Raw genomic sequence first — 14242 nt, 5'->3', positions numbered from 1 at the left:
TCTGTTTCACAGGAATACTCAATAAATAGTGGTTGAGTGCACGTAGCTTTTCTCTCATTTTTTAGGTGCCTAAAATATCTTTTTTAAAATATCAGATCTGTGCAAACCAGTAAAAAATTTCTCTCCATCTTGGCATGCATTTAGAAGAACAACAGTTTGATTCTTATTTGCTGTAAACATCCATCCTAAGCTCCAATGAAAGGGTATTCCTGTGAATCAGAAGGAGAAACAGCGCTTTATATGCCACGTCTTCACTAACAGACTAAAACTGTAGGTTGTCTGGTACTCCTGTTGTTATTGTTGTGTGCCATCGAGTCAATTCTGACTCATAACCCATTGCCATCGAGTCAAGTCAGACTCATAGCAACACTATAGGACAGAGAAGAACCGCTCCATAGGGTTTACTAGGCTGTAGTCTTCGCTGGAGCAAATCGCCAGGTCTTTTCTCCCAAACAGTAGCTGGTGGCTTTGAACCACCAACCATTTGGTTAGCAGCCAGGCCCTTAACCATAGTGCTGCCAGGGATCCTTAGGCATCCATATATCCACAGTTTTAAAAGTAATACAGAGCAGAGAATCCCAAAGGATGTGCTTCAGGACTTTACTTCTACAGGATATAAATAAGGGCTACTAGCCAAAAAGAAGGAGACTTGATGGTGCAGTCATTAAGCACTCGGCTATTAACCGAAAGGTCAGCGTTTTGAACCCACCAAACGCTCCAAGGGAGAAAGATGTGGCAGTCAGCGCTTATAAAGATTGTTGCTGTTGTTATTAGGTGCTGTCGAGTGAGTTCCAACTCATAGCGACCCTGTGTACAACAGAATGAAATGTTGCCCGGTCTTGCGCCATCCTCAAAATCATTGCTATGTTTGAGCCCATTGTTGCAGCCACTGTGTCAGTCCACCTCATTGAGGGTCTTCCTCTTTTTCGCTGACCCACTGCTTTACCAAGTATGATGTCCTTCTCCAGGGACTGGTCCCTCCCGTTAACATGTCCAAAGTAAGTGAGAGGAAGTCTCGCCATCTTTGCTTCTAAGGAGCATTCTAGCTGTATTTCTTTCATAAAGATTATAGCCTTGAAAATCCTATACGGCGGTTCTACTCTGCTCCTATAGGGTCCCTATGAGTTGAAATCAACTCTATGGCAAAGGGTTAAACCAAAAAGGAACTCCATGGCCAAATATATTTGGATAAGCAGATATAACATGAAGATAAGCAAGATTCTTAACTTCAAGGCATCTCAGATGTATGATAATGCTCATAAAGACTCTCCAAACAAGGAGATCTTATGTCGTGTTTCCCAAATTTGGTCTTAGACCTTTCCCTTCTATCAGTCAACGTAGGTTCTAAGGCTGGGTTGCATCCTAGAGAATTCCATTGACTTTGGCTCTTCCTTTTATTTGCTTTTTGTGACCTTGGGCAAATTTATTTACACTTCTATATGCCTCAGTTCCCTCTTCTGTAAGGTTAAGATAGTGATACCTACCTTATAGGGCTATGTACAGATTACCCATTATACTGTATGTAAAATGTCTGGCACATAATAAATAATAACCCAAAAACCCAATAATAGAAGGTGGTTATTATCAACACCCCTTATTGAATGTAGGAATGACTGCCTTTTAGATTTCTTCTAGCATATTTTCTAAGACAGAAGTTTGTTAGTAGTGACCCTGTCTTAGTTTCCTAGTTTTGCTGTAACAGGAATACCATAAACGAATGGTTTTAAATAACAGAAATTTATTCTCTCAGTTTTATATGCTGTAAGTCCAAATCAGGGTCTCAACAGTGTTGACATTTTCCTTGTCTGTAGCCCTAGACGGTCCTTGGTTTGTAGAGGATCCTCACGTGGAGTTTGTCTTCCCCCTTTTGTGCATGCCTCTGCGTCTAATCTGCTCTTTTTATAATGCAGAAGTGATTAGGTTTAGGACACACCCTACAGCAATGTGGCTTCATTAATATAACAAGGAAATCCCTATTTCCAGACAGGATTACATTCACAGGTGCAGTGGTTAGAATTCTAACACATTTTGAAGGGATACAATTCAATCCACAAGAGACCCACTCCAAGAATCAGCCTGGCGTTCCTCCTTCTCTCATCATGGCTTCCTGTCCCATCTGAAAAGCTCTGTGCACCTCTCCTGAAGGTGAACGAATGCTGTCTCTCGGCAGCACTTAATGTGAACTTACTTTGGTGTATCCTGCAGAGTTGATTCCCTGCGTTTCAATATCCATGACCTCAAATGAAGACACTTTTGTCAGGGGGAAGGTGGTAGCATCTAAGTTAATCATTGTGCAGATGGTTACAAGCTGACAGATTTTGAAGTGACCATATTTTTTCAGTAAATTTCAGATGAAGGTGTGATTTGTGTAAACCTGACCCCTGCCAGTAAAGTGTGCATTTGCATATATTTAGAATTTATAAATCCTGACAGATTCCACAATATTTATAGCCCTCCATAAAAAGCCTTTGCCAGTTTGCAGAGCTTTGCTTTTGGCTCCCTAGTATGCTTAAGAGAGTTTAAATAATAATAAATTTGGTGATTTATTCCACCTGGAACAGAAACTTATCCCCCCCGCCTTGGCTTGTTTTGGAGGGGATCTATAAATAGGGCCACAGACGCTGGGATCAGGAATATAGAATTGAAATTTGAGAGAAAAGTACAGAAACATTTCCATTATCACAGATGCCTTGAACGTATTTTTAAAACAGTTTTGTTTCTCAAATAGTGTACCTTCTCTCTCCTTTCTCCTCCCCCATCTCAGTAATACTTGAGTCCCCCAGACCTGATGCCAGTATCAGGAGTCAGCTGCATTAACGGGAGAGAGAGAATGAGTATTAGCTGACTAGGTGGGAGAAAGCTGCCTCTAGGGAAGCCAGAGGCGTGCTCCAATGTTCGTCTTACATTTCACAGGAGTCAGCTGGTAACTGAATGTCAGCGTCCAAAGTAAATTCACTATTTGAGACCCAGTTCATGCATCCCACAGGTATGATGAAAAACTCAGTTCCTGAAAAAGAAAAAAAACAAAAACAATTCTAAGTGTATTTACAAGAGAAAGCCTAAGGATGGAGGGTCAGAGGATCGATTGTGGCACCCCATCCATGTCATAATTACCTAGCACAGGGTAGGAGCGAAATACCTGATCAATTGTTTCCAAATGAAACCAGTTGTTTTCTTAAAAACAAAATAAACAAAAATCTGGGAACCACTCATCGGCCCCACAATCTACTGACAACAGCTGAGAACAGTCATTTAGCATTGCCTAAGTGGTGCTCTGACTTGTTGTGATACAGCAAGGAGATTTGTTCAAGTGGAAGGTAAAAGAAGTAGCCTTTGTGAGACGGAGAATAATAATAATGGCTAATATCCATGGATGAGGGCCGGGCACAGAGTAAGGTATCAAGTGGCTGTGGCTCTTTGCAACATCCTCCTGAGCAGGGGGATGATTTTCCTGTCTTGATAACTTGGAGCACACTCCCCAGACCCACCACCAAGTTTTTCCTGAGCAATCCCTTTGTCTTCCAGCTAATAGCTTGGCAGATGTTTGGACCAAGCCCCAGAGCCTGTAGTGTACCACATTTTAATGATCTGTGGTGAACAAAGTACATGCTTTAAAAGCAGACTTTATGAAGCAGGGACCCAGTTAAGTATAAGGGATTTGATGCAAAGTGAGAAGAAGCTGAACATTGTATGGGGCTATTGTTTCCTAAACAGGACACAGGTAGGTATGGTTCATTGCTAATTCTAAAGGTTTGCTTGAAAAATGACTTTTGAAAGAACTCTGCTTTTGAGGACTGTCCTTGAGGCAGAGAGGAATTTCCTGTGCTCTTCCATAGCATCTCTCTAAGATGAAGCGGAGGTATTGAGCTGTGAGACAGTTGCTCGATGTCTTTGTGCTTCTGTGACCACATTATGGGCCTAACACATATGGGATAAAGAAACTGTTTTCATTTCTTAAAGTCTATGAGAGGAAGCAAGACAAGAAAATTGCCATATTGCTTTTTTTTTTTTTTTTTTTGAAGCTGTTAAAGAGGAGAATCCAGTTAGGGCAAATAAAAAAATGATTACTGCAAACTGTTATTTATTTATTTTTTTCTTCCTTTCTAGCTTCTTACTCAGCAACAGCAATCTGGCAAGACTTGTGTCAAACCAGTGTTTTGATGCACCCTCTTTTGTTCTTCTTCCATAGGGCAACCCCTACATGTGCAATAATGAGTGTGATGCAAGCACCCCTGAGCTGGCACACCCCCCTGAGCTGATGTTTGATTTTGAAGGAAGACATCCCTCCACATTCTGGCAGTCTGCTACTTGGAAGGAGTATCCCAAGCCTCTCCAGGTTAACATCACGCTGTCTTGGAGCAAAACCATTGAGCTCACAGACAATATAATTATTACCTTTGAATCTGGACGTCCAGACCAAATGATCCTGGAGAAATCTCTCGATTATGGACGAACATGGCAGCCCTATCAGTATTACGCTACAGACTGCTTAGATGCTTTTCACATGGATCCTAAATCTGTGAAGGATTTATCACAGCATACAGTCTTAGAAATCATTTGCACAGAAGAGTACTCCACGGGGTATATGACAAATAGCAAAATCATCAACTTTGAAATCAAAGACAGATTCGCGTTTTTTGCGGGACCTCGGCTACGCAATATGGCTTCCCTTTACGGACAGCTGGATACAACCAAGAAACTCAGAGATTTCTTTACAGTCACAGACCTGAGGATAAGGCTTTTGAGACCAGCCATCGGGGAAATATTTGTAGATGAGCAACACTTGGCACGCTACTTTTATGCCATCTCAGACATAAAGGTACAAGGAAGGTAAGAGAACTCTGACTTGAAAGGGAACAGGTGTGTCCAAGCGAAATGTCAGTGTGTTGGTCCCACGCCTGAGAGTGACAGGTGTCAATTTCTACTGAAATGTTTTCTGAGGAACAGCAGCCTAGAGGTACGCTGAAGGCATTTGAGACCCTTCTTACTCAGAAGTAATTTGTAATCCCAGACTTGCTGTGGCAAAATAGGCAGGATTCCTTAGTATTTAGGCGAAGGCGTATGATAATAAAAACCAATAGTAAGCATTTTATTCGAGGCAAAGCAACTTCTTGGGTCAGGAGGTGGTTTAAGTTCTTAAGGCAGAAGCCAAGGGGAGCAGACTGTTTGCTCTATAAGTGAGTGAAAAGCAAGAAATATATCTTATCATTGTTTTTAAATGCAAGGAACCATTTGGAAACCAGCAATTTTCTTTGTTTCCTCAACCGCACTCATGAGTCTATTATATTCCTAAGAGAGGGTTTCACAATGCTTATGCTTGGTGATATTGCACAAAACATTCCAGAAATGAAAGCTTTATTTCTTCAAATTTATTAATGAAGAACCAAAAACATCTAGGAAACATAATGCATTTGTTGAAGAGGGGCAAAATCTACTTTTCAAGTTTTTGATGTTATTATCTTAAAATATATATACTACCCTTTAAAATCTGCACCTGAGTGAGTCGAGCCCCCTTCATCATGTAGGTAAATTAGAGATGGACCAGAAACTAAAGTTTAAGCACATCAATGGTCACAGTCAGGGATGTCTTTGGTTTTGGTAACATACCAGAGACACGATTGAACAAGTTCCTAAGAATTTTCAAGAGGTTTAATGAAAAACTTGGATGATGAGAACCCAGACCACCTACATAGAGGCCAACAACCAGATTTTCCTATGTGGTGTATCAGAATAATGAAACGATGGAAGTCGAAGCCTGAGATAATGAGTAGGGAAAACTGAAGGTAAGAGTATGCAGCAGTATGGGGAAAAGGGAAGAAAATCAGTAATCACTCTAAAACTGCAAAGATAGCTTTAAATCAAGATATATGAAGATAAGAATATAAATGATGTATAAATCATGTAGGTTAATTAAGTATTTATAAGTTTTAAGCTGATAAGGCAGGATTTGTTCAATTTAGTGGCTTTTAGCATCCCTTTGGGCATACCAGTTCTTAGAAACTGGAAAGGAGTTGAGACTTCCTGGCCTTTTAGATGTTGTCCCAACCTATCTTTGATAATGGTGCTATTGTATCTCTATGATAAAAGAAGAGGTCCCTGTTCTTAAGGATGATGTTAGAAATATAGAATCTCATCATGTGGACTGCTTTTCTTTTGTCCCTCAGCATAGTAGTGACTTCCAGCCGCATTTCAGTGGTTCTGAGGGGTTTGGAGGAGCCCTCCTCCCTTGTCTGGACTCACCTCCACTGTCTTTTCTTGTTCACCAGTCAACTGTAAGCTGTTGAGGAAGCAGCTGGGCAAGGGAGAAACGTCCAATGGAGGTGAGCCCCTTCCATAAAGTCCCTTTCTGTCACCTCCAAACTCTGTCCAAATTCCTCAGGGCAAAACTGATGCTGGCAAGTACTGCACTAAGCACCAGATGGTCCGGGTATTTTTAGTCATAGAGAAGGGATTAAAGGAGCAAGGCCTGACGGCTGGGACCTGTCTCCAGCTTTTAAGTTATACAGAGCAGATCTGCTCATGATGGAGCTACTAAAAGGAAACGTTGAGTTGATGCCTGGTTCAAGGGCCTTTTAACATAGATATAATGATTTTACCATTAGTAATTTTACAATTGATAACAGTCTAAGGTTTTTTTTTTTTTTTACATAGAAAATAACCTATAGTAGGATTGAATACTAATTTATGCTCTCTGAAAAAAGAAAGTTCTAAACGTTCCATTTCAAGAATATCATAACTATAAACTGTGCTATTTGTTTCCTGGCACCCCCCCCCCCAATATCCCACTGGAAAATGATTGCAACTTTTCTACATGCCTTTACATGTCTTCATCTGATAATGATAATGATGTTTTTCTACTTGTCACTCACCTGCCCCACCATAATGTGGAAATTGACATGAGTTATTCTGGGAAAGAGGAATGGAGATGGGAGATAAATATCCATGGAATAATGACTGAGAATACAGGATTTTTTGTTTTTTTTTTTTTACTTTGAAGTATTAAGGTATGAAACAAAAATAGTTGGAGAGTCTTTACTTAAATTCAAATTCACTGGTTTTGTGTGTGTGTGTGCATGCGTGCACGCACGTGTATACATAGCCTTTATGTTTCAAAGTCTCGTTTGCCATAATAATGGTGTTTTGCTTGTCAATAAACTAATGTAGCATTTGTGTTCTTTTGGGCATGTGACACTTTTGATACCTCTTTTTTCGGTGACAACTATAATCTTATCATAAAATATTAGTCCTCTTTTGACGTGTACTTATTTTGCTTCAACTTACTTTCTCTCATTGTGTATTTATTAATGTAATGGCAGAAAAAGAGGAAGCTCGGCTGTTGGCAATCTCAGTGACTCCATAGTACTTACGTCGTTCAGTAAACCTAGTAATCTTCATGAACTAATTCTGACTTATGGATGTCCTGCTTCAGTAAATCAGGGTGATTTTCTCTAGTGAATAATAGACGAGTGCAGTGTGCCAGTACCTTAATTAAAGAGCGGATCTCTTCGTCTTGATCTCGTTTTAATTTACAGGGTAATACTACAATAATATCACTAATGGAAGATACATTAAAGAGCATCAAGTAGCATTAACTGTATTAAATTATGGTACTTGTGTTAATTAACTGCTGAAGCAAGATGGTTGTAATGGCCAAAAAGGTCAACTAATGCATAAATAAAATCTACCCAGATGAGGGGTAAGAGGAGAATTGAAGAGTAGATGTTTGTTCTAAACCTCTTTTTATACAGACAGGGGTTAATTCAAAGGCTGCCACGTAGAGATAATGTCAAAAAATGTTTTGTTAGTTATATAATTGGAAATTTATATTTCTAAGTATTTTGTTTTATTCTAAATTTTCCATAATTAAACTAATTGAAAAACTGGACATATTTGTCAGATTCATAGATTTAATAGAATGTAAACTTAACATTACTTATTGTTTCTTTGAAGTGAGCAATTTCAAGGAAGCAATGTAATTTATTGTAATAATTGTTAAATCTGAAAGACAAATGATCGTTTTGTAATGTGTTCATTTCATTGTAAGACATGCTAGTGGCTTTGTTTCACACCACTGGTTTCAGACATGAGATAATAGAAATTGTTTTTTAACAAGAACTTTAAGACAGAATTGTGAGAACTTTTCTTAGTGGCCTAGAAAACTCTAATCCACATCTCCATAACTTGTCTTTATACACAATATTTATAAGTGTAATTATCAATATTTTTTCTCAGTGTCTATCCGAGCTCCTTACAGGTAGTTGGCTCTCGGTTACTATTTACAGAGTTAACTCTGCCTCTTATGCCTCCATTGTTTGCCTGTAGAAGAAGAACCAAAAAGCAATACTATAGAAGTCACTCTATTGGGTGTCAGAACTGAGAAGTGACCTAACATTTGCATTCGCAGGAAGAATCAAATTTATGTTTATAAACCATCACTGTTTGAAAGTTGCCACTTGGTATTTGCTATAATTAGGTCAAAATAACTCATTTGTCAGTTTGTCATATTATGGTGCCTTCCAAGTTGCTGTGATGCTGAAAGCTATGCTACCAGTGTTTCAAATACCAGCAGTGTCACCCATGGTAGGCAGGTTTACAGTGGAGCTTCCAGAATAAGGAAGACCTGGAAGAAGGACCTGGCAATTTACCTCTGAAAAAACTGGCCAATGAAAACCTTATCTGATACAGTGCCTGAATATGAGCCCCTCAGGTTGGAAGGCACTCAGAATACAACTGGGGAACAGCTGCCTCCTCAAAGTAGAGTCAGCCTTTAGGATGTGGATGGAGTAAAGCATTCGGGACCTTCATTTCCTTATGTGCCATAACTCAAAATGAGAAGAAATAGCTGCAAACATGCATTAGTAATTGAAATGTAGAATGTACAAAGTATGAATCTGGGAAAATTGGAAGGTGTCAAAAATGAAATGAAATGCTTGAAGATTGATATCCTAGGCGTTAGCTGAAATGCACTGACTGGTACTGCCTGATTTGAATCGGACAATCATATAGTCTACTATGCCAGGAATGACAAATGGAAGAGGAATGGCATCACATTCATTGTCAAAAAGGACATTTCAAGATCTGTCCTGAAGTACAATCCTGTCAATGATAGGCTAATATCCATATGCCTACAAGGAAGACCAGTTAATAGAACTATTATTCAAATTTACATACCAACCACTTATGCCAAAGATGAAGAATTTGAAGATCTTTATTAACTTCTACAATCTGAAATTGACCAAACATTCAATCAACATGCATTGATAATTACTGGTGATTAGAATGTGAAAGTTGGAAACAAAGAGGAAAGATCAGTAGTTGGAAAATATGGCCATAGTGACAGGAATGACGCTGGAGATTGCATGATAGAATTTTGCAAGACCAACGATATATTCATGGGAAATACCTTTTTTCAACAACATAAATGACAGCCTTACACGTGGACCTCTCCAGATAGCATACACAGGAATCAAATCAACTATATCTGTGGAAAGAGATGATGGAGAAGCTCAATATCCTCAGAACAAGGCCAGGGGCCAACTGTGGAACAGACCATCAGTTGTACATATTCAAGTTCAAGTTGAAGCTGAATAAAATTAAAATAAGCCCATGAGAGCCAGATTACAACCTAGAGTATATCCCACTTGAATTTAGCGACCATCTCAAGAACAGATTTGACACACTAAACACAAATGACAGAAGACCAGACAAGTTGTGGAATGACATTAAAGACATCATACACAAAGAAAGCAACAGCTCATGAAAAAGACAGGAAAGAAAGAAAAGACCAAATTGAATGTCAGAAGAGACTCTGAAATTTGCTTTTGAACATAGAGTAGCTAAAGCATATGGAAGAAATGATGAAGGAAAAGAGCTGAACAGAAAATTTCAAAAGGCAGCTCAAGAGGACAAAGCAAAGTATTATGATGAAATGTGCAAAGACCTGGAATTAAAAAACTATAAAGGAAGAACATGCTTAGCATTACTCAAGTTGAAAGAACTGAAGAAAAAATTCAAGCCTCAAGTTGCAGTAGCGAAAGATTTTATGGGCAAAATATTTAACGACACAGGAAGCATCAAAAGAAGATGGAAGGAATACACAGAGTCACTGTACCAAAAAGAATTGGTCAACATTCAGCCATTTCAGGAAGTAGCATATGATCAAGAACCTACGATATTGAAGAGAAGTCCGAGCTACACTGAAGGCATTGGCAAAAAACAAGGCCCCAGCAATTTACAAAATACCAATTGAGATGTTTCAACAAACAAAGTGCTCACACGTCTCTGACAAGAAATTTGGAAGACAGCTACCTGGCCAACAGACTAGAAGAGATTCGTATTTGTGCCCATTCCAAAGAAAGCTGATCCAACAAAATGTGGAAATTATTGAACGATATCATCAATATCACCTTCATGTAAAATTTTGCTGAAGATCATTCAAAAACAGTTGCAGCAGTACATCCACAGGGAACTGCCAGAAATTCAAAAGCCAAATTGAGAAAAATATGTAGAATGAGTGATACCACTGCAGATATCAGATGGATCTTGGCTAAAAGCAGAGAATACCAGAAAGATGGTTACCTGTGTTTTACTGACTATGGTAAGGCATTCGACTATGTAGATCATAAAAAATTATGAATAACATTGAGAAGAATGGGAATTCTATAACACTTAATTGGGCTCATGAAGAAACTGTACAGAGAACAAGAGGCAGTCCTTCAAACAGAACAAGGGGCTACTGCATGGTTTAAAATCAGGAAAGCTGTGCATCAGGGTTGTATCCTTTCACTATACTTATTCAATCTGTATGCTGAGCAAATAATCCAAGAAGCTGGAATGAATGAAATAGAATGCAGCATCAAGATTAGAAGAAGACTCATGAACAACTTGGGATATGCAGATGACGCAGTCTTGCTTGCTGAAAGCAAAGATGGCTTGAAGCGCTTACTGATGCAGATCAAAAACTACAGCCTTCAGTATGGATTACACCTCAACATAAAGAAAACAAAAATTCTCACAACTGGTCCAATAAGCAGCGTCACGATAAACAGAGAAAAGATTGAAGTTGTCAAGGATTTTAATTTGCTTGAATACACAATCAATGTCCATGGAAGCAGCAGTCAAGAAATCAAATGATGCATTGCATGGGGGCAAATGTACTGCAAAACACCTCTTTAAAGTGTTAAAAAGCAAAGATGTCACTTCGAGGACTAAGGTGACCTGACCCAAATCATGGTATTTTCAGTTGCCTCATATGCATGTGAAATCTGGACAATGAACACAGACCAAAGAAGAACTGATGCCTTTGAATTATGGTGTTGGAGAAGTATATTGAATATACCATGCACTGTGAGAACGAACAAATCTGACTTGGAAGAAGTTCAGTCAGAATGATTCTTAGAAGCGAGGATGGCAAGACTTTGTCTAATATACTTTGGACGTGTTATCAGGAGGGACCAGTCCCTGGAGAAGGACATCATGCTTGGTAAATTAGAGGGTCAGCAAAAAAGAGGAGGTCCCTCAATGAGATAAATTTACACAGTGGCTACAACAATGGGCTCAAACATAGCAAGGATTTTGAGGATGACACAGGACCAGGCAGTATTTTGTTCTATTGTACATAGGTCGCTATAGTTGGAACCAACTCAATGCCACCTAAGAACAACAGGGCAAGATAATTAGGCTTAAATTCACTTTCTTGAAGCAATGCTTTGAAAAGGTCTGTGCAAAAATATGTGATATCAGGTAAGCAAGAATATTGGGGGGGAGTGTAAAAGTTTAAAAGCAAAGGGGCATTTTCCAAATTTTCTCAAATAATTTGGAAAACCATGTAACACAGAAATGATAAACTAATTATGAAAGGACTATCAGTTGTCTTAGTTTCCTATGGTTTCCATAATAAAATACCAAAAAGTGGGTGGCTTTAAAGAACAGAAATCTATTTTAATTACCGTTATAGAGGCTAGAAGTTCAAATTCATGGCATCATCAGGGCTAGGCTCTCTCTGTCCACTCTAGGAAAATATCCTTCTGTAGTTTCTGGTAGCTGTAAGCGTTTCTTGATGTTTCTTAGTTTATGGATGGATCCTCATATGCTGTCCTCCTCCTGTGTGCAACTCGGTTCCTGGGTCTGTTCTCCCCTTTTATAAACCACCATTTAGAAGGGATTAGAACCCATTCTACTTTGGTCTGACCTTCAACTTCACAGGTAACAAAAGAAAAATCCTGTTTTTTAACAAGGTCACATTCACAGGTATGGGATTCGGCCTTCAACATATTTTAGGACACAATTCAATTCACAACATTAATCATCTTGCAAGTTCTCTAAATCTTTCTCCTAGCACAATTTGGGTAAATCTACCAAAATAATTTACTCTTCACCTTTCACGTGAAAGATGTCATCCAAGGTGCATTTGAAAGCATTGGGCCTGGCATTTGTCCATTCTTTTCCAGTAGTCCTAATTATTGAGGCTGGGCTTTACTACTACTTAACAGATTCTGCCTTTATAACACATCCCTTCTTTCTGTCACCAATAAATACTTATCCTCCACTCTAGATCCGATCCTTGGTTAGACAGTGGACATATGGAGAGGCACAGGGCACAGTCTCTGTTCTCAAGGAGCTGATATCCAGAGTGGGCACAGACATATAAACAAAAACTAGAGCACTGTTGGTTAAGTGTTTTTAACATGTGATGGTGTAAAGTGCCAAGTAGCCGAGAAAGAGCTACTAATTTAATCTGGGAAGGCCTACCAAAAGTTTAGATGAAGATGTGACATTTGTACGGTGTCTTGGGAAACGTGCTTTAGTTTCTGGGAAAGAATGGATATTCCAGGCAGACAGATTATGCTTAAAAACAGCACAACATTTTAAGGAAGTCAAAGTAGTCTGGAGTGGATGGAGTAGAGAAGATCCTGGGAGTTTTCCTCCCATCATCTCCTGTGGACCTTCAGCATCTCCAGAAGACATTGAAGGATTCCTACAGCTTAGCCTCTGAGTACCCCTGTCATAGGAAAATGAAAATTACATAGGCTTTCACATATGAATTAAGTACAGAAGAGGAACATTCTAAACTGACAGTAGTAGGAGCTATCCCAGTATGGCTGTGTTTAACAAAAAATGTGGCCTGCAGAACTAGAACATTACATAATCTTGAAGCAACTATTAACTTGAAGCCCTGGCATCCAAGTGGAATGCCCAGAAAAACTGTTCACATTTCACAAAAGGTGTCATAATACTAGGGTTTGAGATTTGCTTAGAAAGTCAGTAAGATATGGTGACCACTCATATTTTGAGAAAGAGATGAAGGAAAGACTTATTTAACTGAATGGATAGTGGACCATGAACTAAGATAAGCATGATTTTAGTTAACTAGTAAGTTGGTTAAAATCATGCTTATCTTAGTTCATGGTCCGCTATCCCTCAAGGCACTGGTTTAGTAAGTTGGTTAGTTATTTTTGTGATCCCATTTTCAGTGAGATTCTAGTTATGGATTTGAAAATACTGCTCTGGTATTCCAGAAAGAGATTTGAACTAAGAATTTAAATTTGAAAATTGTCACCCTATATGTGATGGTTGAAGTTTTGGGAATGGATGACATTGATATTGCAGGGGTTTTCTTTCTTATTTTCTTATAATAATAAAAGATTATGATCAGAACCCTGTGGAATACTGTCCTTTAAGGGTAGCATATGAAGGAAATTAAAGAATAATTTGAGAAATAGAAAATCAAAAGAGAGAATGAGTTAAAATAATTCTAATAGTCCATTAATGTATTTAAATAATAATCATTTACATTTGAATAGCACTCAGTTTAAATGATTCTTTTCAGGTATCTTATTTTAATTCTCACAAATTTGTTATTTACAAGGTGTTATTTAATCCCATTTTGCAAATGAGGAAACTAAGGACCACAGAAGTCTCATGAGTTGTTTTTGAGCATCCACTTATAATAAAGTGACAAAATCAGGTTGCTAACTACACACCTCATGTTTCTCCACATGCCCTCGCATCCACACCAGCCTGAAGTGAGTGTAGTACATATGAAACCAGTTGCCATCAAGTCGACTCGGGTTCATGACGACCCCATGTGTGTCAAGTGGAACTGTGCTCCATAGCGTTTTCAGCTCTATAGGCTGAGGCACTTCAGAAGAAAGGTAGTACATATAGAGGGCTCAGAAAATTCCTAAAGGAGCCATCTTTAAATAGCAAGAGTGAGTTAATAAGTCTTGTGGCTCTGCCCTTG

General features: G+C 38.8%; 1 protein-coding gene across 1 annotated transcript in view; it reads left to right on the top strand.

The window, feature by feature from the left end:
* NTNG1 (netrin G1) overlaps positions 1 to 14242 on the top strand; it is a 414307-nt gene that overhangs the window by 235109 nt on the left and 164956 nt on the right. The window contains exon 3 of the mRNA XM_003409379.4: positions 4190 to 4830. Within this exon, the coding sequence (XP_003409427.1) occupies positions 4190 to 4830 (641 nt within the window). The remainder of the gene's footprint in view (positions 1 to 4189; positions 4831 to 14242) is intronic.

This window comes from Loxodonta africana, chromosome 3 (assembly GCF_030014295.1).
Source record: "Loxodonta africana isolate mLoxAfr1 chromosome 3, mLoxAfr1.hap2, whole genome shotgun sequence".
NCBI classification, from domain to species: Eukaryota; Metazoa; Chordata; class Mammalia; order Proboscidea; family Elephantidae; genus Loxodonta; species Loxodonta africana.
The sequence above is the reverse complement of the archived record's forward strand: the minus strand, read 5'-3'. Positions and strand labels throughout refer to the sequence as shown.